At 51.3% G+C, this 26,776-nt stretch overlaps 1 protein-coding gene across 1 annotated transcript; it reads right to left on the minus strand.

The window, feature by feature from the left end:
* Positions 1-1,733: 1,733 nt before the first annotated feature.
* On the minus strand, positions 1,734-26,634 carry DNAI2 (dynein axonemal intermediate chain 2). The gene is made up of 13 exons (XM_032617516.1): positions 26,547-26,634; positions 21,371-21,564; positions 19,705-19,866; positions 18,600-18,721; positions 16,337-16,479; positions 15,193-15,306; positions 11,214-11,353; positions 9,970-10,092; positions 6,598-6,821; positions 4,979-5,114; positions 4,161-4,271; positions 3,027-3,347; positions 1,734-1,898 (listed from the first exon to the last, which is right to left on the minus strand). Exons 2-13 carry the CDS (start codon positions 21,551-21,553, stop codon positions 1,734-1,736), a joined length of 1,944 nt encoding a protein of 647 aa, XP_032473407.1. The 5' UTR covers positions 21,554-21,564; positions 26,547-26,634.
* Positions 26,635-26,776: the final 142 nt, after the last annotated feature.

Consider the following 26,776-nt stretch of genomic DNA (forward strand, 5'->3'; position numbering starts at 1 on the left):
CAGGGGACATGGGTTCGTGCCCCGGTCTGGGAAGATCCCACATGCCGCGGAGTGGCTGGGTCCATGAGCCATGGCCACTGAGCCTGCGCGTCAGGAGCCTGTGCTCCGCAGGGGGGGAGGCCACAACGGTGAGAGGCCCGTGTACCGCAAAAAAGAAAAAAAAAATAAATAAATAAAGAGCACTGTCGGGGTCACCTGACACCCACAGAATGAACGGCGGTCAGGGATTTCTCCTGGTGCAAAGCTGCCTCTGAATTGCCCTCTTGCCCTACCAACGTTTCTGGTCACCAAACGCTCTGCTTTGCTGTGGTTTCAGGGCATCCCACTGCCCATGCTGGAGCCCCCTCGGGCCCTGCACAGTGTCAGGAGTGAGCTGCCTGGGCTCCTGTCCCTGTCCTGCCCCTCATGAGCCCGGTGACCCGGGTAAGTCCCCACGTGTCTCCCAGAACCTGTTTCTTCCTCTACCGAGGAAGGATAATCAGAGCGGAAACCTTCCGGGGACTTTATCAAAAGAGTGACACGAGATAACATGAAAAGCTCTTAGTGCGGGAGGCATAACAAGCACTAACCATTAGCACTATTATTATTAATTTAATTTTACAAGAACGAAGACAGCAGAAAGCTCGCCGTGTGCAAGAACCACCCAGCTCGTTTCATCCACTGACTCTCACCCTCTTGGAGGTCAACATTCCCCAGAGGAGTTGCTTGGAAAGACGTCTTAGAAGTGGACAGACTTTCTGTTCCCCAGTCATGTATGGGTGCGGAAGGTCAGTAAGGGAGAAGGAGAGACCGCTTCCCGCACCCACAGGCCTTCCCGAGGCCCGGCCATGGCCATGGCAAGCCCAGCGGAGGCTTTGCAAGCTTGTGAAGGAAGATGCTTGTCGGGAAAGCCCTTGCGAAGCTCAATCCAAGGGAACAGGGAGGGCCGGGGGACCTGGGTGAGTTTGGCTGGGGTGTGGCTGAGACCAGGGGACCAGCTCGGGGATGAACCCTGCCCCTTCCCTCCCTCCGAGGGGGTCTCTTGGGACTGGGCTCAGGGAGTCATCGGGGACCGGGGATCTGTGGGGCATGGGGGCTGGGTTGGGGCCCCTTTGCTCCTCCAGCCCTCCCTTACCCCGGAGACCCTTTAAGGGAGGGCGTCAGCACCCCGACTTGTAAAACCAGGGCAGTGCCGAGAGGTGGGATGCAGGCGCGCGTGTGAGCAGGGCTCCGATCAAGGCTGACCTTCCAAGGTTGGACTCTCTTCACGGTCTCTTTCTTCCTCCCCTTGTTCCTCTCCCTCCACCTCATCTTCTGTCTCCAGACTTGGTGGTTTCAGCTATGGAAAGACAGTATACACTTGTTGGTGGAGGGCAGGCCTCCCTGCACCCGGGAGGTTAACCCCTGAGCCTAGGTTGCTGGGCACCCAGGAGACCGCGCTGCCAGCACCACGGCCGTGAGAGCCTAGCGGGCGCTCGACACCTGCGGGTACGGATGGTGGGCACGGCCTCGGGCACCTGCCGCTTGCTGCCTGGGCCACCTCGAGCTAGTTCCTCCTGAGTCTCCTTGGTCCCCTCCCCTGTAAAGGGGACATGATTCCCTGCAGGGCTGTGGCTGGGATTAGAGATAATGCACGTGAGGACCCAGTTGTGCTTTCTCCGCTCTGACCCCAGAATGTCTGGCCAACTGCGGAGACGCAGAGACAGGCAGGAAGCGTGTGGTGGGCAGGAGGAGGGGGCCAGGTTCTGTGTAGCTTAATCCCTGAGGATCAGCTTCTCCATCCAGTGTCCACGCTGCTGTGCGGAGCACATCTGGGGCTGCCCAGCAGCAGACAGGGAGTCAGTGGCCACACTGCACGGTGTCAGCAGGACCAGCTGGAGGGCTGGAGGGCCCGGGGCGATGGGTGGGAGGAGCCCACGCTGTGGGTCAGAAAGGCAGGACTCCAGCCTCGCCTCAGCCCCACCTGTACCACCAGATGGTGTGAGAATAAAGCCTCTCAGATCCGAGTACTTCCAAATGCAAAATGCGCCCACAGAAATCTCAGCCTGTCTCTAGACCCAGTGGGAGAGAGGCAGAAATGGTGAGTAGTCACGGGATGGAGCCGGTGGGCTGCTCTGTGCTACCCACCTTCCGTCCCCCCATCTCTCCATCGGTGCCCGAGAACTAGACACACGGGCCGGCTTCATGGGCCGGTGCCCTGAGCGGCCATGCGGCCTGTGCTGACCAGGGCTCCGCGCTTGCTTTAGTGTCGGCTGCCACTGTCTTGAACTTCTCAACACTTTTTTTATTTTGGCCACGAGGCCTGAGGGATCTTAGTTCCGTGACCAGGGATGGAACCCGCACCCCCTGCAGTGGAAGCGCGGAGTCTTAACCACTGGACCGCCAGGGAAGTCCCTTGAACTTCTCAATACTTTTGAACTGGGGGCCCCATGTTTTCCTTCCTTCCCTAACTAGGCAGCCGATCTTGCTTACAAGGGCAGACGCTGGCCCACGCTCGCTAGTTCTTTTCCCTTCCGTGTTGTGCTTTCACTCTTTCACATCTTAGTGTCTTATCTGTGGGCCCCTAAAGACAAAGGCCCAGACAGACCATGTCTTTTTCTTCGTCCCCTGGTACCTAAGAGGGCCTGGAAGGTGACACTACCTTTATCACTCCATCTCCTCAGTTTCCAGATGAAAATTAAGGAACCAAGAAGTGAAGTGACGGGCCCAGGCAATACAGCTAGAAGGTGCTTTGGAGCCGGGGCCATGGCTGGCTGAGCTCAGGACAAATTCCACCCCCTGATGCCAGGAGGGGTCATCACGGATCTCACAGCACCCTCCTCCCGGGGTCTCCAGCCTCCCTCTTCTCTGATGGGTCACGTAGCCCAGGTCACATGCACGTTCAAGGTCCCCAGCTTGGTGGGGAGAGGATTTCAAGCAGCCCAGGGTACGGCTCCTGCACTCAGGGAGCCTGAAGGGTGTTTGGAGACTTAGGAGTCCTCTGGAGGAAGGAGGTAATTCCTCCCACTTGCCAGATGGACAAATGAAGGTCCACCCGGTGAGGTCACTTGCTCGCGGTCGCCTGAGGTCAGCAAGCAGGCAGCCCGGGGGCCGCGGCTCCCTCCCGGCCACGCCGCCCCGAGCCCGCTCGAGGCCCCTACAGGCTTGGGCTTCTCCTTCATGGCTTCCGCCTCCCTCCTCTTCAGCTCCGTGAAGATAACATCGAAGAACTCCTCCTCGGCCTTGGTGACCAGCTGCTCCAGGTTCAAGGCAGGCTTCTCTTCCCTCGGGCGGCTATCCTTGCCCTCCGCCTTCTCCTTCTCCTTCAGTCGCATCTCACGGTGCCTGGTCTCCATGATCTTCTCCCGCCGGGTCTCACGCTCAAATATCTGTGCACAAGGACAAAGAGGCCGTGGGAGGGGCGGGCAGGCAGCGCTGGCTCCCAGCACGGGCACCGGGCGGGTTCTCCTTGCTCGACTCCAAGCAGCCCACACAGAGGCCTGTACTCCGGCCTAATGGCAAGAAAGGGGGGCTAAATATGGGGCTTGGGAGGCGGGAGCAGGGGTGCCAAGTTACTCAGTTCCAAGGAATTCCAAGAACACGGATGCAGGCGTGAAGAATACCCTCTGGGGCTGCGCAACATGGCGACCTGGGCCCACAGAGGACGAGTTCATTGGTGGGACCACAATCTCAGGCAGAGCCAGGAGGGTCTCCCAGGGTCTCGGCACCAGGGGTTTTCAATTTCTCTGTGTGCCCCACGGTTCTGGGGAGGCGCCTCCAGGGTGGATGGATCTCAGCCCCCAGGGCCCCTTCCCCAGGATGGTCCCCTTCCAGCTGTCTTCTCTACAGGCATTCTGCTAAGCCTTCCTTGGACAGGTTCTGCTGCCCCAAAGGTATGTTGTTTGAAACTAGACAGACTGACCGAGTCAAACCACTTGGATTTGCAGCTGAAAAAAACGGAAGCTTGGAGAGGTAAAGTGACTTGCCCAGGGCCACTTTGCTACTGTGTAGTAAGCCAGGGTGGATTCAGACATTCCCAACATCCATTTCTCGGGCTCATTTCCTGATCCACCCCCAAATATCCATCCATTTCCCAGGAGGTGACAGAAAAGGGCATCTGTTCTTCCCTGACTGGCCCGCTCGGCCAGGGGGCCAGGTCAGAACAGGAGCTGGTGCGCACCTCACCCAGGGCCCGCACCTACCGAGGAAACCATGTTCTTCTCGTTCCTCTGCAGGGTGCACAGCCCATTCGAGACCTCCAGCAGCGTGGTTGTCCCCAGCTGGGAGCCACAGGCAATGAAACATCCATTGTCCTGTACCCGGAGGCAGAAGAGGGCCTCGTCACACACCTGTTGGAGGGTCAGGCAGACCCGGGTGAGGGAGGAGAGCGGAGCAATGTCACCCTTTGTTGGTCTGATTATCTGGCTCCTGGAGAGACTTAGCCAAGCAGCCCCATTCAGACACCCTTGGTGACTCCCCCAATTGAGGGGGACCCCAGCCTCAACCCACAGGATGAAGTTCACACTCTACGACTGGCTGTAAAACCCTTCACCCCCAGCCTCATCTTCCGTCTCAGCCTGACCCCCCCCACCCCCCCCTTCAGTCCAGCCCCACTTTCTTTCTTTTTTTTTTCTTTGCTGCACTGTTGGGCACGTGGGATCTTAGTTCCCCGACCAGGGATCGAACCCGTGGCCCCTGCATTGGGAGCGTGGAGTCTTAACCACTGGACCTCCAGGGAAGTCCCTTCAGCCCCACTTTCATTCTGCAGTTTCCCCAGCCCCGTGCTTTTCCGCGGCCCTAGCCTGCAGGTCTCTGCTCTGGCTTTGCTGATAGGATAACGTTAGCTCAGGCTGGAAGGGGTCAGCTGCCAGGAGCCTGCGCCCTGGCTTCTGAAGGAACAGGCCTGGCGGGAGGAAAGGCCGGGCATCTGCTTTTCTCCTTTTTTAATTCCCCTCAGGTGATTATGCTGTGCCACCAGAGTCTGAGGGCCTGGGTGCATGGGGAGGCAGGTGCACGTGACCTTCAGGCTGAGGGTGGGGTCACATTGCTTGAACACAAAGTCCCAGATGTCCAAGGTCCCATCCATCTTGGTGGTGAAGAAAACCGCTGGCCTCACCGGGCTCCAGGCACCATCAGTGAGATAAGCCATGTGGTACCTGTTGGGAGACGGGTGCCGCTGGTCGGTCAGGGACCCCTGTGGTTGGGAGGGATGGAGAGCCTGCTGAGCCGCAGCCCTACTCATCTAGCCCCGTCCCGGCTCCAGGGTTTCATTGCTGGGCAGGAAGTTCTTTCTTGTGTTCGACTTCTAGCCACGCCAGCCTCACCACCCACAGCTCACAGTTTGCACTATAAAGGGTTTTGGGTGGGGTCCTTCCCAGGGGCTGGTCACTGGCGTTTTCCACAGCCAACTCCGGGTCACAGGCTTGGGCCCAGTCCCCCAGCCGTGAGACTCACTTGAAAGGAGTCGGAGGAAAGAAAAGTTGCCCAGAAAAGTTCATGCTACTGAGATGAAGAGAGCGTTATACTTCCTACTTGGGTTAACCTAGGTTTTCAACGATTTCTGCAGTGAAGAATGAAATGGGACCCTTATCTTATACTGTGGACAAAAATGAACTCGAAATGAATTAAAGGCTAAAACGTATGACCTGAAACCATAAAACTTCGAGAAGAAAATGTAGTGGAAAAGTTCCTTGACTTTGGCCTTGGCGATGACCTTTTGGGTATGGCACCAAAAGCACGAGCAACAAAAGCAAAAAACAAACACGTGGGATTACATCAACCTTAAAAGCTTCTGCACAGCAAAGGAAACAGTCAACGAAACGAAAAGGCAACTAACACAACATTGTACATCAACTCTATGCCATTACACATTTTAAAATAAATAACTTAATTAATTAAAAAATAAATTTAAAAATTGCCCAGGCAACCTAAGGAAAATATTTGCAAGCCATATATCCGATAAGGGGTTAATATCCCAAATACATAAGGAACTCATACAACTCAATAGCAGAAAACCAAATAACCCGGTTAAAAAAATGGGCAAAGGACCCAGACATATGGGTCTTCAAAGAAGACATACAGATGGCCAACAGGTATGCGAGAAGGTGCTCAACATCGCTAATCATCAGAGGAATGCAATCAAAACCACAATGAGATACCACCTCACAGCTGTGAGGATGGCTAAATTATTAGAAAAACAAAAGATGAGAGCTGGAGAGGGTGTGGAGAAAAGGGAACCCTCGTGCCCTGTTAGTGGGAGTGGAAATTGGTGCAGCCGCTATGGAGAACAGTGTGGAGGGTCCTCAATCCCATTTCTGGGTCTTTAGCTGAAGGAATTGAAATCAGGATCTCGAAGAGATACCTGCCCTCCCGTGTCCACTGCAGCACTATTCACAATAGCCAAACATGGAAACAACCTAAATGTCCGTCGACAGGTGAATGTGCAGCTTGAAGCACCTTCCTGTGTGAAGGAGCCGAGTCAAGCCACTTCCCAGCGTAAGCTTGGCTGTTTGTGGAGAAGTGTTTTCTCCATTTTATGGGTGGACACAGAGAGGCTCAGAGCACTCCTGGGTTGGGCTGGGCCCCCTCTGTCCCCTCCAACCCCTGCATCCCTCTCCCGCCCCAACGTCCCCCCCTTACTTGGTCCACATGATGGACGACTCCCGGCTGTCTTCTGACCAGATGCGGGCGGTCCAGTCGCCGACGGTCAGGAAGTTCTTCGGGTAAAACGGGTTTCGCTGCAGGGCATAGATGGGGCCATGGTGGCCTGAGAAGGTGCACACGATCTTCTCAGCCGGTGTCTTGGCCTTGCGGTTGCAGGAGATGACGATGCCTTGCTCCGTGCCCACCATGAACTTGGTCGGCTGTGGAGGGGGTGACACGTGAGCGAAAGGCTCCATGGAACATCAGCTCGGGGTTTAGCTGGCAAGGCGAGCGGTTTTCCGGAGTCAGCGTGGTGGAGCGGCAGGACGGCTGGGGGTCCAAAGGAGCTGAAAATGCCTTCGGTTTAAGCCTCTGCTCGCGCTGTGCCCCGCCCCCTTCTAGGTAGCTGCGCCCACTCTTGCGCTGGATCAGATCCCACACTTCTTTAAACCTGCCCAAGGGCCCCACAAATAATGAAGCCCCCCCCGCGACTCTTCTGGTCCCTGGAGAATCTCATCACCAGCCCTCTTCGTGGAGCCTCACTGTGTCCACGAAGCATTTTGCCATAAAGATCCTGAATGTTTATACATAAAGTAAATGATTGAATCAATAATGTAAAACATGGATCTAGAAGAGCTCCCTCCAGCCTCCAACTACTACTCCCGGCAAAACTGGTCTACATTGTACACCCGTGTCCATAGCATCTTTATTCACAACACCCAAGTGTCATCGACATGTGAGCGACGTGTGGTCTCTGCCCATACAATGCAATATTATTTGGCCTCAGAAAGGAAGGAAGTTCTGCCACGTGCTACAATGCTGATAAACCTTGAGGACATTGTACTAAGTGAATAAAGCTCATCACAAAAAGACAAACGCAGGAAGTGTTCACTAAAATGAGGTACCCGGAGGAGGTAAATTCATAGACACAGAAAGTTGAAGGGGCTGAAGGGAGGGGAAAATGGGGAGTTTGTTGATTAAAAGGTACAGAGTGTCAGTTTTGTAAGATGAAAAAGCTCGGGAGAGCCCACAATGTAAGTATATTTAACAATGGTTAAGATGGTACATTTTACGTTATGTGTATTTTGTTTTTACTACAATTAAGAGGAACAACTGGGCTACAAATTGGAGGGTCAAAGGAAAGTGAAGACCCTTCTACACTGTTGGTGGGAATGTAAATTGGTACAATCATTGTGGAGAACAGTATGGAGGTTCCTTAAAAAACTAAATATAGAACTACCATATGATCCAGCAATCCCACTTCTGGGCATATATTCGAAAAGATACATGCACCCCAATGTTTACTACAGCACTACTTACAATAGCCAAGACATGGAAGTAACCTGAATGCCCATCAACAGAGGAATGGATAAAGAAGATGTGATACATATATACGATGGAATATTACTCAGCCGTTAAAAAGAATGTAATAATACCATTTGCAGCAACATGGATGGACCCAGAGATGATCATACTAAGTGAAGTAAGTCAGACAAGGACAAATATTCTATGATATCACTTATATGTGGAATCTAATTAAAAATGATACAAATGAACCTATTTAGGGAGATTGTGCACTCACAGTGCAGGGGGCCCAGGTTCCATCCCTGGTCAGGAACTAGATCCCACGTGCATGCCGCAACTGAAAGTCCTCATGCTGCAACTAAGAAGCTCGCATGCTGCAACTAAAGATCCCACCTGCCGCAACTAAGACCCGGTGTAGCCTAAATAAATAAATATTTAAAGAACAAAGCAGAACAAAAAAAAACCCAAATGAACCTATTTATAAACAGAAACAGACTCACAGATATCGAAATGAAACTTATGGTTACCAAGGAGGAAAGGTGTGGGGAAGTGATAAATTAGGAGTTTGGGATTAATGTATACACACTACTATATACAAAATAGATAACAAGGACCTTCTGTGTAGCACGGGGAGCTCTACTCAATGCTCTGTAATGACATACATGGGAAAAGAATCTAAAAAAGAGTAGACATATGTATTATGTATAACTGATTCACTTTGCCGTAGAGCAGAAACTAACACAACATTGCAAATCAACTATACTCCAATAAAAATTAAACAAACAAAACAAAACAAAACAAAACAAAAAAGGAAAAGAAAGAGACACAGCTCGAGAGTCCCAGAAAAGTAAGGAATAAAGTCAACTCCAGGGCTTCTGCAAGCTAGTAAGGGAGATAAACTGCCCAGGTCCCAGTGGCCCATCATGCCTCAGACTCCTTGGTGGGGCATGGGGTGGAGAGCCTGGGCCTTGGGTGTCAGAGCCCTCAGTTTGAGCCCCAGCATCTCCGTGTTCTAGAGCATGTGACTTACCTCCCTAAGATGAAGTTGTTTATCTGCAAAGTAGGGATAATCACATCACCTCACGAGACGGTCATGAGTGATCACACAAGCTCATCACGTAAGGCAGTGACAAGGGTCCAGCACACAGTGTGGGAGAGGTGAGGGCTAGTGGCACTGAGGTCATTGCATCTAGCACTTGGACTAGAAATCTCTGATTCGAGGACAGAATGTTTTTCTGAGTCCTCCCCACTGTGACTCCATGCCCAGGGCTGAGGGGGTCAGTCAACCTGTCTTCCACCTCATCCACCACATTGATCCCCCAGCCTGGGGGGGTGGGTGGGGGGGACTCCCAGGGCAGGGGTGAGGCCAGCACACCTCCACCTCCTAAGGGCCTGGGAATGATGTCACACGGCCTGGAAGCAAACCAGTGACAATCCCAAGGGGGAGCCAGGCCAAGAGCCATCAGGAAAGGTCGTTTTCTTGCTTTGGAGGGAGTCTTCATTTGCAGCTTCTAGAAGCTTCCCTCCTCAGACACAAACACATTAGCACTTTGATATTTCTCTACTGTTCCTTCTCAGTTACTAAATGCCATCATAGGCCCGTGCTCTGGTTTGCCAAGGAGCCTCCTCTGATCTCATTTTCCTCTCCAACACCTCTTCTTTCCCCACGGAAGTGAAGCCACCGGCCCAGGGTCCCACGTGAGGCAGGCACAGAGCTGGAGCCTGGCCTCTGAATGTTGGTTGTGGACAGGGCTCTTCTCATAGAATGGGGCCTCTCTGGAATCCTGTCCTTTCAGAAAGCTTGCCTTCTGATCAGCCTGGACACTACTAGCCGAATGGCGACTCTTGAGTGAATTAGAATGGCCTCCTTCCTCTGCTCTGCTGCCCCCTGCTGGAAGGTGGTTGTAAAGACCACATAGGTCTAGGAGGACCACAGGAGGATGGTCCAGTGCACAAGGTGAGAAGCAGCCTCAGGGTCCACCTGACACAGTAGCCACGGGTCTGCCCTTGGCTTTGGCTGCCCTGGCAGTGGAAGTCAGGGAAGGGAGAGGAAGGGACACCCACCAGAGTAGCCTCGAACTCCAGGGAGGTGGCCCCCAAGGCATGCTCCAACTGTTCCTTTTTGGTGATGTCCATGATGACGACCTCGGTGGGCTCGCTCATCTTCCGGACGTCCCACCACATGACCTGATGGGAGGAGGGGCCAACTCTGAGGCCTGAGGTCCCTCAATTCTCCTGACTTCTGCCTTCTCTACCCCCTCCCCCTTTTTGGGGCCAGTCACTGAGGCCAAAGGGGTGTCTGACAGAGACTACCAGCAACCCGAGGAGACAAACATACTTTGAGAATCACTCCTTTTGGCCACAGTCCCAAGCCTGGCTAATTATCAGCGTCCTGAGCAAGCTTCCTAAAATCCAGATGCCAGGGCCTCACCCCAGACCTCCTGAAGGAGAATTGCCAGATGTGGGCCCTGGAGTCTGTATTCTTAAAGTCTCCTCACAGCAGGGCAATATATAGCCACATTCAAAATGCACACATGCTTTGACCCAGAAATCTCACCGCCAGGAACGTATACTTCACATGTGTGCGGTAATCTATATACAAACACACTCTTTGCCACCTTTTCTGGTAACTACAAAATATTAAAATCCACTTAAACAAATTACAGCACACCCATAATTTATTAAGTCCTTAGCAGGCATGGGGCAGTGCTTTACGATATATGAAGTCATCTTCAAGACATGCTAAATGAAAAACGTCAGGGCTTCCTTGGTGGCGCAGTGGTTGGGAGTCCGCCTGCCGATGCAGGGGACGCGGGTTCGTGCCCCGGTCCGGGAAGATCCCACATGCCGCGGAGCGGCCGGGCCCGTGAGCCATGGCCGCTGAGCCTGCGCGTCCGGAGCCTGTGCTCTGCAGCGGGAGAGGCCACAACAGTGAGAGGCCCGCGTACCGCAAACAAAAACAAAAACAAACAAAAAAAACAGTCAAGTGCAGATCAACGTGCAAGGTGTACAGAAAGAGAGCGAAGGCAGACACGCTTGCTTCCGTATGCAGACGCGGAGCCTGGAGGCTGATGTGGGTGGGCGCCTACAGGGAGGGGGACTGGGAGGCTTGAGGGTAGAGGCGGGAGGAAGGCGTTCACTGTCTGCCCTTTTGTACCTTTGGGATCTTGCTCCATGTGCATGTATTACCTATTATTCAATTTAAAAATGGAATGAAAAGCAAACATTCTTAGGTAATTCAGTGGGAGGCCGGGCAACTGCTCTGATCCCCACCCCCTCGCCCCCCACAGCGCCTGGCTGGTGGGTACCTGCCCATCCGTGGATGCCGAGAAGCACTCGGTGCCCGTCTTCGACTGCAGCCAGATGGTGCCGTAAACTGGGTCTCGGTGGCTGAACTCAATGGTGGACAGCTCTGCCACCAGGCTGCCCTTCCGGGTGTCCCAACAGGCTGGCGGGGAAGAAAATGAAGGGGATGTGATGGGGGCACAGGCTTCCTTTCTTAGTGCAGGGAGCACGGGATAGAGGGATGCTGCTTCTCTTGGTTTGGCAGGTATGTGGTTTTTTAGAAGCAGAGTTAAGTTCAAACCCGCCTGAGTTTCCTACCAGCCCCCAAAGCGTGCTTCATTGATTCCACTGAGCCCCTAACACGTGTTGAGCATCACACTGGGCACTGGGGGAAGCCACTGGGATTCAGCCAGCCACAGTCCCTGGGAGACAGGAAGGGAAATCTGCAAGTACAGCCCGTGCTGTGATTGCTCCAGAAGGAGACACATGGAGGCAGTCAGGGAAGGCTTCCTGGAGGAAGTGAGAAGGAACTAAGACTGAGGAGGAGCCTCGGGTTGGAGTGAGCCAGGCAAAGAGAGAAGAGCACCTCCACCCCAGGGAAAGGCTCTGGGAAGTAAAAACATCTATGCAGATCGCTCCTGCTGCATCCACTCATTCCCTTTTCGCTTCTGTACCTTTGCTGCATCTGATCGGAAAGAAACACAGAGAGGGAGATTTATCCTTTCTTCTGATTCATAATTAGTACGTCGCTTCTTCTGTTTTACCAGGAAAGACTCGAAGCTTACCTATTATTTTGTCCCAGTGGATTCTGTTTTCATTTTCCCACGAGTGTATAGCGAGGACCCACCCTATTACTCAGAGCTGTTTCTAGGAAAGCTGGTTTTGTAAAACAACAACAAAAGTCCATGATCCATAAGTCTTGATTTATGGAATCCAAGTCCAAGGCATTTGACGCTGGACCCGTCTGGCCCAGAACCAGGTTTTCTTAGCTAAGCTCGCTCTGCTTGGGCAAAGCAGTACTCCAGGGTGGGTCCCACCATGTCTTTCTTACAGACAGCAGAGCCCCAGAGCCTGAGCTGGTCTGAGCTGGCATAAAGAACCACTGAAAGGGGTTATGAATGATGAGCGAGGCAGGGCTTCTGAATAAATCGTGGCCAAGTGGCTTTGCGTCAGTCTTTTAGAGCCTGGGCACCCAGATAAATTTGCAGGAGGTTTATGGGAGCCCACGTCTATTTCATAACCCAGGAGCTCCCCTGGAGAGGAGGCAGCAGGTCTAAGAGGGAGATCAGAGGCCTCAGGAGGCTAGGAGGCCACGAGGCAGCCTGGCCACAGAGAGGTGCTGAGAGGCATCCCAGCCATTCCGGCCCCTACTCCTGGAGCGAGAGGGGAACATAGGAGAGCTCGTGAAGACAGGAGGGAAGGGGAGCCCTTTTCATGTCTGGCTGAGTCTGGCCTGGGATGCAGACAGGAGGATTAATTGTTTGGTTACTTCAAGGCCAGAGGTGAAGGGCAGGCAGAAACCTTCAGGGCCCACGTGGGCAGGTTTCTTCTGAGCTCATCAGGGATACCGACATCAGTTTTCTGGGTGTCGCACCAGCAAAAACGGCAGAGTGAAGACCTCTGAGAATGCTCTCCTCCATAAAGGCCAAGAGAACCTTGGCAAAAATGGTCAGAATCAGCTTTTTCAGAACTCTGGAAATTAGCCGAAGGCTGGCAGCAAATCAGAGTGTTTATCTGAGAAAAACGGCTGAATCCTGGTAAGAACAGTAAGTTCTGTTGCATTCTGACGTGCCCTAGTTGGGATCCTATACTCTCCGGTTCTATGGTAGCCTTGAAAAATAACATTCTGCCTTCCTGGTAAGAAACCACTAGCCTGGCAGCCAAGGGATGGAGCAGAATGGAGCTGGAGCTCTTTCAAAGTCTCCTATTCCAAGAATTGTCATTATTTGACCTGTCTGTCTGATGGTTCCCTGGAAGACGCCCCCCCACTACTTGCAAGGTCATCTATATTCACCTTGACTTGGAGCTTGCCCAGTGAAAAAGGTCTGTTTAAGAAGGCAATTTTGAAAATAATTATGATTGCAGACAACTGATTAACTTTGCAGTGTCCCACAGTGGTGGATAACAAGTGGAGCAAACAATAAGCTAACCAAAAAGCTTGAAAGGAGAAGCTGGAGAAAGTCCATAGGAGTTTTGAAAAGCTCCTGGAACCTAGAAGGTCACGTGCATGGGTATGGCTGTGTGCATTCCCAGGGCTGCACACATACTTAGGAAAGAACTGAGAAGGCCCTAAGCTTTCACCTCTGGCTGACCTTAAGGCTCGGCGCGGCGGCTAAGGCAGAGTTGACAACTATGCCTGGCTGAGTGTTGAAGGTGTGCTCAAGTAGGCACACAGAGCCTCCCAGCAGAGTCCGTGAGATTTATTGGCTCCAGATGACAACAAGCAGAAAACATTCATCTCAAGCGCACAGGGAACATTCTCCAAGATAGACCACACGTTAGGCCATAAAACGGGTCTCAATAGATTTTAAAGATTGAAATCATGCAAGGTATCTTTTCTTACCATAACAGAATAAAACTAGAAACCAATAACGGAAGGAAAACAGGAAAATTCACAAACATAGAGAAATTAAACAACATACATCTAAATAATCCATGGGTCAAAGATGAAGTCAAAGGGAAATTAGAAAATACCTTGAAATGAATGAACATGAGAAGACAACATACCAAAACTTAGGTGTGGCTAAAGCCGTGTTTAGAGGTAAATGTATAACTGTAAATATCTGTATTTTTAAAAACCTCAAATCAATAATCAAACCTTCCACTTTAAGAAATTTAGAAAAAGAAGAGCAAAATAAACCCAAAGCAAGCAGAAGGAAGGGCACAATAAGGATTAGAGTGGAAATAAATGAAATGGAGGGTTTAAAAACTGAGAAAAATCAATAAAATAAAAAGTCGGTTCTTTGAAAATAAAACAAAGTTTACTAACCTCTAGCTAGACTGACCAAGGAAAAAGAGAGAACACTCAAATTACTAAAACCAGGAAAGACAAAGGAGATGTTACTACCAACTTACAGAAAGGAAATGATTGTAAGAGAATGAACAATTGTGTCAACAAATTAGATTACCTAGATGAAAAGGAAAAATTCTAGAAAAACACAAACTATCAAAACTGATTCAAGAAGAAATAGAAAACGTGAGAAGACCTGTAACAAATAAAGAGGTTGAATTTTCAACTTTAAAACTACCAATAAGAAAAATCCCCGGACCAGATGGCTTCATTGGTGAATTCTACCAAATATTTAAAGAAGAATGGCTATCAACTGTTCACAAACTCTTCAAAAAAAACAGAAGTGGAGTAACACTTCCCCATTCATTGGTTTTTTTTTTTAATGTATGAAGTTTTATTTAACTCATTAATGAAAGAACAAGCAGGATGGTAAGCTGGTTTTAAACAAGTTTTGATAGAATCAGTTTCTAAACTGAATGAATCCCCCTGTAAATGGTCTTCATACCTCTTGTTTTAGGCAGTTCTATAATTCTTTTTTTTTTTTTCCTTTCCCCCCCAACTTACTCTATATAGCTGGTATTACTCACACCCATTACCGTGTAGGTTGCCCCGACTGCATCTCCTGAGATGGAGCTCCCCAGTGGTCTCATAACCCCTTTGCCTCTAGCTAACCTAGCCTAGCTCAGGGTAGGCGTACAGTAAATGTTTCTTGACTTTACCTGGCCCATAATTTTCTTAACTTTTTATTTTGAACTCATTTTAGACTCACTTGAACTTCTACAACTGAAGACACGGCTGAGGTATCAGCAAAACCTGTCTCACCTTGATGTCTGGAAGCTGCAGGGCGTCCCCACCCCACTTTGCCCTCCATGGCAAGCCTGGCCCGGCAGGTGGGCCCTGGCCAGACAGCAGCAGGGGCCAAGCTGCCTGAGAGCCTGCAGGGAACTGACTCCTGGTTAAGTGCCGGGCTGTGTGTGGGGGTCCCTCCTTACCGATCTGCCCATTGTAGCAGCCTGCCAGGAGCACGTGGGAATCTTTGGGGTTGTATTCCAAGGTGACAAGAGGAGAAGACGGCTTTAGGACAATTTCTGGCCTGTTGGGGTTTTCTACAAAGGAAAACAACAATAACTATATATATATATATATATATATATATATATATATATATATATATATATATATTCTACCAGACCTGGAAAAAAAAGGACAGGGTCAAACACTTTAACCCCTTTTATAGGTGGGGGGTGGCAGGGGGAAGCCTGGAAGCCCCTCTCCAGGCTGCAAGCTCTGGTCCTCAGTGGCCAGCATCTAGCCCTGGAGGCTCTTCTACTGGTTTTATTTTTGGGAATCAGGATTGTGTGTGTGTGATTGTCATTCTAGTCCATTTTCCAGGTTCGGTATTAGATGAGGTTTAAGGCTTTTACAAAAAGTCAACTCTCCCCTGACTTGTGTGAACCAGCTGCCCTGTCTGTACAGCAGGGGTAATGATGGAGTCCAGCCCACGGGGCAGCGCTAAGAGCTCACTGAGCTGCTCAGGAGTGTAAAGTGCTCAGTCCTGTGCGTGGCACCTACACCTGCTAAGAAAGGCTAACGTTTATTTTCACAACGACAGCAACGAGGGACGTCTGAGAGCATGGATGGAGACCACAGTCACCCGCTACCTGCCAGGCTCTGCCCTTGGAGTGAGCCCTTCTGTCAACAGTGGTCCGTGCTCCCGAGTGGACACACTGCCCCCTACTGGCCATGAATCAGGGGAAAGTGCCAGGACAGGTGGGACAGAGGTGAGTCCCGGCGTCCCTGTGAGGACCCCTTGGGTCACTTCTCAGTCTGCTGGGGACTCTTTCTGATATGCTCTTCAGGGACCCAGAGTTGGGTCTCCATGTAGCCTGGTCTTGAATGCCCTGGGATCCGGAAATGAAGGGAGTTCCTGCTTCTGATCTGGCTCCGCTTGCTGCACCTGAACCCGGACAGCAAAGGGATGCGACAGTGGCTTCCTCCTGGGTCCCTGGGCATCCCAGTGAGAGACCAGCCCCACGAGAGTCCCGCTGCTTCTACCTTCCTCCCCCCGAGTTTTCACGGGTCTCTGCCGCACTCCCTCATCCTTCCCTGTGGCTACCAGACCCCTCTGCTTCTCACCCAGGTCCCAGATGTACGATTCGTTGCTCAAGCCCTCAGGTGCCCGTTGAAAATTCAAGCAAGAGTACGCCACTGCCAACTTCCTGTTGCCATCGGGGTGCAAGGAGATGTGTGTGGCTGGCCGCTTAATTTCCTGGGGATCCCTTTAGGGGAGGGAGAGAGGGCAGAAGACTGAAATCCCAGGCTCCCTAAATTTCGTATTTGCTAAAGTTTTTCTTAAAGGAATTCATACATATTTAAACATTCGCTCAGATAAATTTATTTTAAAAACAAAGCTGACAGGACTCCCTTAATTGGAAAACTGATCTCACCAGCCATAAATAAAAACTAATAAAAATTAAGACAATGGAAATAAAATATTAAATTTCAGCCTGATGTCTTCGTTTGCTGAAAGTTCCGAGCCTGAGGCTTGAATTCACATTAATATTAAACTATGAGGGAGGGTGAAGAATTCAACCATTACGCTCCTTGGTATTTTCCCAATTGAGTTGAAAATATATGTCCACACAAAAACCTGCACACAGAGGTTTACGGCAGTTTTATTCATAATTCCGAAAACTTGGAACCAACCAAGACGCCCTTCGGTAGATGAATGGATAAACTGTGGTACATCCAGACATCGTTATTATTCAGCATTAAAAAGAAATGAGCTATCAAGCCATGAAAAGACATGGTGGAAACTTAATGCACATTGCTAAGTGAAAGAAACCAATCTGAAAAGGCTACATGTTGTATGATTCCAACTATATGACATTCTGGGGAAGGCAAAACCATGGAGACGGTACAAAGATCAGTCGTTGGCAAGGGTTTGGGGGCAGGGAGGGATACATAGGTAAAATACAGGGGATTTTTGGACAGTGAAAGTATTCTGTGTAATACATTTGGAATGTATGACACCAAGAGTGAAACCTAATGTAAACTATAAACTTTGGGTGTGCTGTAGGCATCCCCCCAAATTTCATATGTTGAAGCCTAATCTCCAATGGGCTGGTATTAGGAGGTGGGGCCTTTGGGAGGTGATTAGGTCATGAGGGTAGAGCCCTAATGAATGGGATTAGTGCCCTTATAAAAGAGAGTCCACGGAGATCCCTCACCCCTTCTGCCTTGTGAGTTCACAGCAAGCAGATGGCTGTCTCTGAGTTAGAAAGTGAGTCCTGGGAATTCCCTGGAGGTCCAGTGGTTAGGACTCAGCGCTTTCACTGCAGGGGGCCGGTGAGTCCTCACCAGACACAGAACTTGACCTTGCTGGCACCCTGACCTCAGACTTTCAGCCTCCAGAATGGTAAGGGATAAATTTCTGTTGTTTATAAGCCATGCGACTTGAAACGAGTTCCTTACTGGTCATGCTGGGGCTGGGTGAAACACTTCCCAGGACCCTCAGTGGGTCACGGTAGCAAAATGAATCCTCCAGAGTTGGCATTTGAGGCTAGTCACGTCTGAAATCACAGGTATTCTCTGCATATATGAGCATACACACACACGCACACACGCGCACATATATACATACAGATACATGTATACGTGCACACACATGCATACATACATACACATGTATATACATATGCATACATACATGCACACATGCATATAGGTGTATTTTAAACAAAAAGTAGTGCTCTCTACACACTGTCCTGCCCCTTGTTTTGCTTTGGTTTCACATAGTAAATCTTGGAAACTCTCTATAGGCACATAAGGAGCTGCCTCATTCATTCTGATGGCTGCGCGGTACTCAACAGTGTGGGCATACCAGAATTGCTGGAACCAGCCCCCTACCGATGGGTTTAGCTTCCTTCCAGTCTTTGGCTAGCACACACCCTGCCGCAGTGAATATGCAGTGGCTTCACACATGTGTCTGTGGGATAGATGTCTTTGGTCAAATTTCTGCTGTCCTTGGAGGTTATTCCAGGCGCACTCCTGAGAGTTTGGGACAAGGGTCTTTTTTACTCACAGTGCAGCCGGATCACTGACGTTTGGTACTTGATACGTCTACACCGTGTAAATCAACCACACTTGTACACAGCTTTGCAAATTTGCTGTAGTCTTTCCCCAGACTCTGTCCTCCTTTTCCACCAACCAGGCCTGCCCTCAGGGTAGGCACCACTTGTCTGCTGGGCGTTTTATTTTGCTCTGTCCCTTATTAAGCTCGGATCACAGATGGCATTGTACCCATGGCATGGAGTGACTGGCAAGGGGTCACCTTTGGAAGCACCCACGCATAGGGCTGAGAGAAATTGGCCAGACACCTGCCTGGCTATAGAGGTACCTGAAAACATTGACGGTTTTAGCTGAAGGGGCCTCTTCCATCACCTCCACCGTATCCTCGTCATCAAAATACTCCTGGTAGATGTCAATGGCATTATTCTGCTTGACGCAGTGCTCCACGATCTGAGGAGGACACAGCGGGAGTTCTTAGCAGTAAAGGGAGGTCCTTTCAGCCTGACCAGGGCTGAGATGGAGTCTGGGAGGGATGAGAGATATCTAGTAGTCTTTTCCCATCCTTCCAGCCCATGCATTTTCAATGGGGGCAACATCTACCCCCCCAAAAGGGTGGAAATTGGTTCTTGGGGGTAAAATATTATTACTTTTTTGCACAAAGTACAGATATACATCCAGTACATAAATATATAGTACACCTACGGTATTACATTTTCATTGGGGTGGGGCGATGTCTAAAAAGGCTTCTTGGGGGACAACAATGAAAAAAAGGTGAAGAAACACCACTGCTCCAGGCAAAGAGAATTAGTAACCACCCCATATATGGCATCCATCTCCTGTTTCCTCCACCCAGAAGGCCATTCCCCGTTATTCCAAATGTCCAACAAGGAAAAGCTCAAGATCAAGTGCCACCTCTTCCAGGAAGACTCCCCTGATTCCTTCAGCAGGAAATCAACTCTCCCTCCTTAAGGGGCAAACGGCAGAGCATCTTTTCTCTTACAGCCTTTCTTTCTACATTATACAGTGATACCTCTGTATCTGTTTTTGGCCTCCAATGGATTATAAACTCTTTGGGGCAGAATATATGTGAATTTCATTTTTGCAATCTCTACTGCACCTGGCAGAGACTAGAAGCTCCATGCAAATGTGTCGACTGAATGAATGATCCCTACTGGCAGGTAGCTCCTGGGTGGGGTTCCTTGAGGTTCTCTTTGCCCAGAGGATTTCCCACTTTTCAGATTCCTCTTAAAGCCCGTTCAGTCCTTGGACCTTCTGGTCTGCTGTGTGGACCTGCCTGCCTGCTCCCAGACAGAAGGTTCCATAACGTAGCTGGTGTCCTTCCCCGAGGAGCCACAGTTGCTGAGCTTGACACGTAGCTGGGGAAGCAGAGGGATGGCTGAGGCCCTGACCACTGGCGCTGTAGGAAGCCTTACCGAGCCCAGCTGCATGATGGTGTTGACGTAGTTCTCATCTTTCTCCACCTTCTTCCGGAAGCGGATCGTCTGCTCCAGTTCCAGGGGGTTCACATCCTTGGGCCAGCCCCCCTCGATGTGATTAACCCCCCGGGTCTCCATTTCAAACCGCTCTGTGTTGACCTAAACAGAGAGCCACAGGTGAGAAGACGCCTGGCCCTGGTGGAAGCATCCGACCACTTATGCAAACCAGTGTCCCAGGGCTCCCGGGTCCCTGGGCTCTGAGCGCTCAGGGATGGACCCGTGAGGTGCCCCTGGCCAAAGCCACTATATTTTCAGGTCCAGCAAGGAACTTTCTGGTCCTCAGGTGGTCACAGGCAGCCACAAAAGTGTCACCTCTGTGGAGTTAGCAGCTTTGCAGATGCTGCCAGTGGCTATGGAAAATCCAGTTCTGACCTGATCTCAACCCTAAAGGTCCGGGGGAGCCCACCAGTCGGTTCTGTGAGATCCCAAAGGAAAACGTGACTGAGCTTTCTCCACCCTACCATTTACAATGTCACAGGGATCGAAATATAAAAACAATCAAGAGTGTGGACTTGCTTTGCCCATTCTCTGTTGTAGGGAGGTTGGCATAGATGTAGTTTGACCCCTTAAACTTACCTCTTTTCCTCCTTCCCAGTTTTCCCCCACCTTTTAAATTGTGGTAAAATACACATGACATAGAATCTACCATTTTGACTAAAATGTACAAGTTAGTAGCGCTAAGAACGGTCACAATGTTGCACAATCATGATGGCTATCTAATTCCAGGACTTTCTCATCACCCCAAGTGGAGACGCCATACCCACTGAGCGGTCACTCCCCTTCTCCTTTTCCTTTTTAAGCCAGTTCTTACAAAAGCTAAAAGTTTCAACAGGGTGGAGCTGCTGACAGAGGAGACCCCGATGTGGTGTGGCCTTCATGGCCGCCATCTTGTTTAGGTGGCTACACCATGAACAAAACCACCCTGGTCCCCGTGACAGTAGGTTGCCCTGGGAAAGCAAGAAACTCAGTCTGTTTGAACTGTGAGTTATTGGAGCCATCCACAAAGTGGATGGCCAAATCAGTGTGATTTTCACTCCGTTGATTTGGGAACATGACAGTTGTGTTAACCCCTTCGGTCTAATCTTCTCCCAGCAGTTCTTGACATAATCAGGAGCTGATCACTTGGTTCAGACAGACCAGGAGAAATCTGGGAGCTTGGACAGCGACATGGCCCTCAGTTCCTTTATCTTGGAGGCACCTCTGACCAGCACTTTCTATGGGACCCTTTCCTTTTCCCAAGCTAAGCAGGTCCTGTAGATGTGAATCCCTGGCCCCCTCAGATACCTCTCCCAGATGTAGCTAATGCCTAAAACAACTCTAGTAAGAGTCTTAGAGGTGAGGCCAGATTCCCTGGGAGAGAGAACATCTTGATTTACATTCACCTGGCCCAGGGAGTGGTTGGTACTGGGCCTTGTCCTGACCCTGGGCACCCAGGTGGGTCTGGGACTGGGTCTGGGTCTGCCCTCGTACTTCCAGCATCCTCACTGGCCCACTCTAACTGGCTTCCAGGGGGATGGAGTCACCCAGTCCCACTTGCCGACCTTGGCCAGCCACCCTGCCGGACCACACCTCCACTGGCCCGGCCCCTGGGGCAGGGACCCACCTCGTGTTCCGACATGCTAGTAGAGCACTGGATGCCCGTGTCCACGGGGTTCCGCTCCACGAATTGCTTGGCCAGCTCAGGGTTGGGCGGTATGTCGATGTTCAGCTCTGCCTGGCGGTCGGAGAAGTTGCATTGCTTCCCGAACTCGCTGCGCTTCTTGACATACACGTACACAATCTCCATGGTACCAGCTGCTGCGGGAACAGAGGGAGGGGGTGTGGTGAGGGGTCCCAGCTGGCTGCTTCCCAGTCCCCACGGACCCTACCACCGGGGGCAGCTCCAGGTTCCCAATCTGGTTGGGGGGAGGGTTCCTAACGGGTTTATCCAGATGCTGCATCTGTGTTTGAAAAAATAATTTATGGAGTGATGACTACAGGCTAAGCACCACCCTGCTCAGTTCTTACCGTTGCCCTCTGAAGTGGACAATAAAATCACCGTTTTACTTTGGAGGAATGCGATATTTGGAGATACCCAGAATGCCTTGCCCGGGATCACATAGCTCACATGTGGTACAGCTGGTCTACCTGACTCCAGAGCTCTTACTCACCAAATGATACAGTTTCTGCTGAGCTAGTATGCTTATTGAGAGGCAGGAAGAAACACTAATGGCGATTACATTGAACTTAATTCCCTGCCACACGCTGGACCTGATCATACAGCATATAGATTTGAGGCCCAGGCCTCTCTGGAAACCCTCCCATCCAACCACGTGATTGCCAGAAAGGCTCAGCCACTAGGTTACTGGATTCTACCCTCCATCACCCTGTGGGAGCCCCACTGAAACCTCTTCCCTCCACGTCACTCCAACGGGGACAGGGCTGGGAGTCCAGCTGAGAAGGACAGAGGGTCAGACCCCTTCCCAAGCAGGCAGAAGAGTTAGACCTTTGGGAAACCTTCTGACTTGTGCTACTGGCCGTGAAAAGCACAGTGGGAAATTGAAAAGCGGCTGGGTTGGACCCTGACTTCAAGTTCTGGCCTTGCCACTCACCAGCTGCTTGACCTTGGCTGGGCCACCCAGTCATTCCAGGACGTGACACACTCAGGATGCCGAGAAGGTGAAATGCAAGCTCTCGGGCAGCAGCAGAGCCAGGGTTCACGCGCAACGCTAGGAAATGCTTTCTCACTCATGCTAACTGGAAGTCTCAGACAGGCCGTGGGCCCTTCCCACGAATTGCTCTCGACTTGCCCCAAAAGACAAGATTAAGAAAATAAAGAGAGGGCTTCCCTGGTGGTACAGTGGTTAGAAATCCGCCTGCCCATGCAGGGGACACGGGTTCGAGCCCTGGTCCGGGAAGATCCCACATGCCGTGGAACAATTAAGCCCGTGCGCCACAACTACTGAGCCTGTGCTCTAGAGCCCGTGAGCCGCAACTACTGAGCCCGCGTGCCACAACTACTGAAGCCCGCGCACCTAGAGCCCGTGCTCCACAACAAAGAGAAGCCACCGCAATGAGAAACCCGCGCACTGCAACGAAGAGTAGCCCCCGCTCGCCGCAACTAGAGAAAGCCCGCGTGCATCAATGAAGACCCAGTGCAGCCAAAAATAAAAAAGTAATAATAAAATAAAATAAATTTATTTTTTTAAAAAAAGGAAATAAAGAGATAAGCTATAGACCTGGAGAAAATATTTGCAAATCGTATATCTGAGGAAGGACTGTGTCCAGAATATCTAAAGACCTACCAGTTCCCAGGTGCTGTGAACAGCACTTACAGGAACTCTCATTGCATGCCCACTACAACACCCCAAATAGGTATCACAATTCTCATTCTACAGGTAAGGAAAATGATGTTCAGAAAGTACCTGGTCAAAAGTCAAAGTTCTTAAGTCTAAACAGAGTCAGGACCCACACACATCTGGCTCCAAAGCAATGATTCTCAACCCTGGGTACCCACTTAGAAACACCTGGAGGGCTTTGTAAAAATCACAGTGCTTCGGTTGAACTGCAGATTAACTAAATCATAATCTCTCAGCAGTATTTTTACAAACGCTCCACGTAACTCCAGCATGCAGGCAAGGGTGAGAACCACCGATTTAAAGTGAGGGCTCTTACCGCAGTGAGAAGCCCGTGCACCACGCAAGAGTAGCCCCCGCTCGCCGCAAGTAGAGAAAGCCCGCGTGCAGCAGCAAAGACCCAACGCAGCCCAAAATAAACAAATACATTAATTTAAAAAATAAAAAAAAATAAAGTGAGGGCTCTTAATCTCTCAACCAACGTTTCTCGCCTCTGGGATGTCCATTCAAAACATAGAGATTCCCAGGCCCCCTCCTGCAAACGCTGATTTACATGTGTGGGAGGAGGCCTAGCGACGTGTGTTTTACACAATCACCCCAGAGGACTGTTAGGGCCAGGTATGTGTCTGACTCCACCTCCAAGGCCTCAGCTGTCCGCTGAGAAGCAGGGCCAAGAGCTGTGTGACAGCCTAGAAGCACGTGCCTGGGACCAGGGCTCAGGGCGACGAGGGTGGGAGGTTAACTCCTAGGTCCCTTTGCATCCACCTATGTTGTTCCTTGAAGACAATACCACCCTCCCAACCGTCCAGCCCCAGCCCCAGAACAACTCAAACTGCACCAGACTCACAGAGAGCCGTATTTCCCGCTCTTTCTTGTGGTTTGGAAACTCTTCTGCCCGGGGAAGGGTAAAAGCAATGGCTTGGAGAAAAGAGGGTGGAGACAGAAGCACAGATCACAGTAGGCTGCCCTCATGGGTTATTTGACATGGACAAGATAGAGCCTCGTGGAAAAGGATGCACATCCAATTAGCTTCTTCCTGTCCGCCAGCACACTGCTGCAGTACGACAGGGCTGCACCTGCGCCCCCGCCCCGCCCCCTCCCCCAAGGACTGCCAGACTTGGGCAATTACAGGCTGCCTGTCTCTCCCTCTGTTAAAAGATAATTGCTACGAGGCAGCTAGCTCCTAGGGGACACGAGGGGTCTTAAGAGCATGAGGAAACCCCGGGAAGACAAAAATATCCTTTTAGCCCAGGTCATATCTTAACAGCTTTATTTCCTTCCTGGTGCTTCCTAAGGCCAAGCTAGGAGCGAGAACAGAGGCATTGTTTTCTATCTGGAGGCAGACAGAGGCGACATTTAAAGGCTGGCTGGGTGATGGGAAGACAACTCATTCAAGGACCCAGAGTGGGCTCTTTCTCGCAAGCTGGTGGAGCGTGAACATGAATGGTGAGGTCAGAGCTGGGGGTCTCAGGAGGTCTCTTCCCGCCCTGGTGAGACAAGTCTCAGAGGCTGGGCGGCCCCAAGCAGCGCCTGAACGGGGCTGTCTGCAGAGGGGGCTTCCAAGGAAGGCGGGAGCAGCAGCGCTGCCCTCTGGGAGTTCAGGGGAGGAGATCGCCCACCCGTGGGAACCTCAGACCCACAGGCATCTCAAACACGAGAACGCGCAGAATCGGAGACATGCCGATCTGAATGTCAAATATGCATCCTGGGGCAGTCAGATCAGAAGCTTAACCAAACATAAAAACAAAACTAGTCTTGTGCAGTGATAGCGAGCAAAGTAATTCCTGGAAAAGAACTTCCTTTGGCTTAAGAGAACGTGTGTTTCCCAAGCAGGGAGACGAGTGAGTGGAGGGTGGCTCAGAAGTTCAGTGCAGGGTTTTCACAGGCAGGCAGGTGGGGAGCGGCACCTTCCCTCACCACGGGACTCACTGGTGGTACAAAGGAAACAAGGTCTCCTCTTCCTCGTGTCCCTGGGGCAGCCCCCAGTCTTTGTGCTGTGTCTGGCTGGACAAAGGACTGCAGGGGGAGGGGCTTCCTGCCTTCTTTCTTCTGTCTGTTCTCCTTCTGGAATTTGCGGTCCTAAGGGACTCACTCGCCTTCAAAAGAAGCTGATCTCCCTGAATCCCTTCCTCTGTTTCACACTGGGTTGACCAGCAGTGAGCTCCAAGAGGTGGAGGATAGGGCTTCCCTGGTGGCACAGTGGTTAAGAATCTGTCTGCCAATGCAGGGACACGGGTTCAAGCCCTGGTCCGGGAAGATCTCACATACACGCTGCGGAGCAACTAAGCCCGTGCGCCACAACTACTGAGTCTGCGCTTTAGAGCCTGCGAGCCACAACTACTGAGCCCACGTGCCTAGACCCCGTGCTCTGCAATGAGAAGCCACGACAATGAGAAGCCCGCCCACCGCAATGTAGAGTAGCCCCCGCTCTCTGCAACTAGAGAAAGCCCGCGCACAGCAACGAAGACTGAACACAGCCAAAAATAAAAACAAATAAATAAATACATTTATTAAAAAAAAAAAAAGCGGTGGAGGATGAGGATAGCCAGAGGTGGGAGGAGGTCCCCAGAACCGGAGGGTGATGCGGGACCCTGTCTACATCCTCTGCCCACCACAGTGTTGGCCCCTTGAATGAAGACTGAGGTCTTTTATTCATCACTACCCCCAGTGCCTGGTGCAGAGAGGGGCTCCCTACTCCGTTTGTCACATGCTGAATGTGTGATGTGACCCCAATCCCCCGGGGCTCTCCCCTAGAGCTCTTCTCCCTCCACTCCTCTTGTGGCTTGAAAAACAAAGCACAGCAAATGTAACAATTTAAGAGAGGAAAGCACTGGTTCTGATAGCTGGGAGAAGAGTGCACTTCCGTGGTTCAAGGGACCACGATAAAGTTTGAACTTGTTGCAGGAAGAAGGAACTAACGGTGTGACCTTGAGCGTGGTACCCTAAGGGGCAAAAGTATGCCCACTCCCGGGTTGAGGAATAAACTGATGCAGAGGGCCTGTCCCCTAGTAGGGGCTCAGTCACTATAATTCCCTGCCCTCCGTTCTTATCAGAGAGCTCTCCTCTTCACGGGCTTAGCCTCCCGGCACCCCAGCCCCAGGCTGTATATTCTATCCATTCAGCTGTAAACCCTTCAGAAGTCTCCCGTCCCCTCCTGGAGACTGATCACATCAGGACCCGACTGGCAGCTAGGGGTGCAGGAGGCAGGGTGTTTAGAACTTGCTGGGTCCCGTGACTCGGGAAGCATCGAGGGCAGCGAGGACTGATGGGGCGGGGGACCCTAGGAGCGCTAGTCCAGGAATCCACCTTCCGGCAGAGCTAGTCCCGAAGGACGCCCCACGAGGAGTTTCTTGCACTAGCGGTGGTTCTCACACTTGGGGGCTCCCCCCCATTCACTCCACTCTCCTGTTCAGCCGCGGACGTCCTCCCCGCACCCGCCCTTACCCTCGGTCCGTTCCTGTTGCCTCTGGGCCGCTGGGGAAGCACCCGAGCGGCGGTGCCGGCTTCCCGGCTTCTCAAACGGCTCGGAGCCTTGGAGTTTACCCGTTGCCTAGCAACCCTGGCGGGCCCCGGACGCGGGGCGGTGCTGCGCGGAAGGAGAGCCGGAGCACGTGACCATCCCCCCACAACATCCCGCTATGTTGGAAGCGCCAAGCGGTCTCTCCCAAGTTAGT

This window comes from Phocoena sinus, chromosome 20 (genome assembly GCF_008692025.1).
Source record: "Phocoena sinus isolate mPhoSin1 chromosome 20, mPhoSin1.pri, whole genome shotgun sequence".
In the NCBI taxonomy this organism is placed as follows: domain Eukaryota; kingdom Metazoa; phylum Chordata; class Mammalia; order Artiodactyla; family Phocoenidae; genus Phocoena; species Phocoena sinus.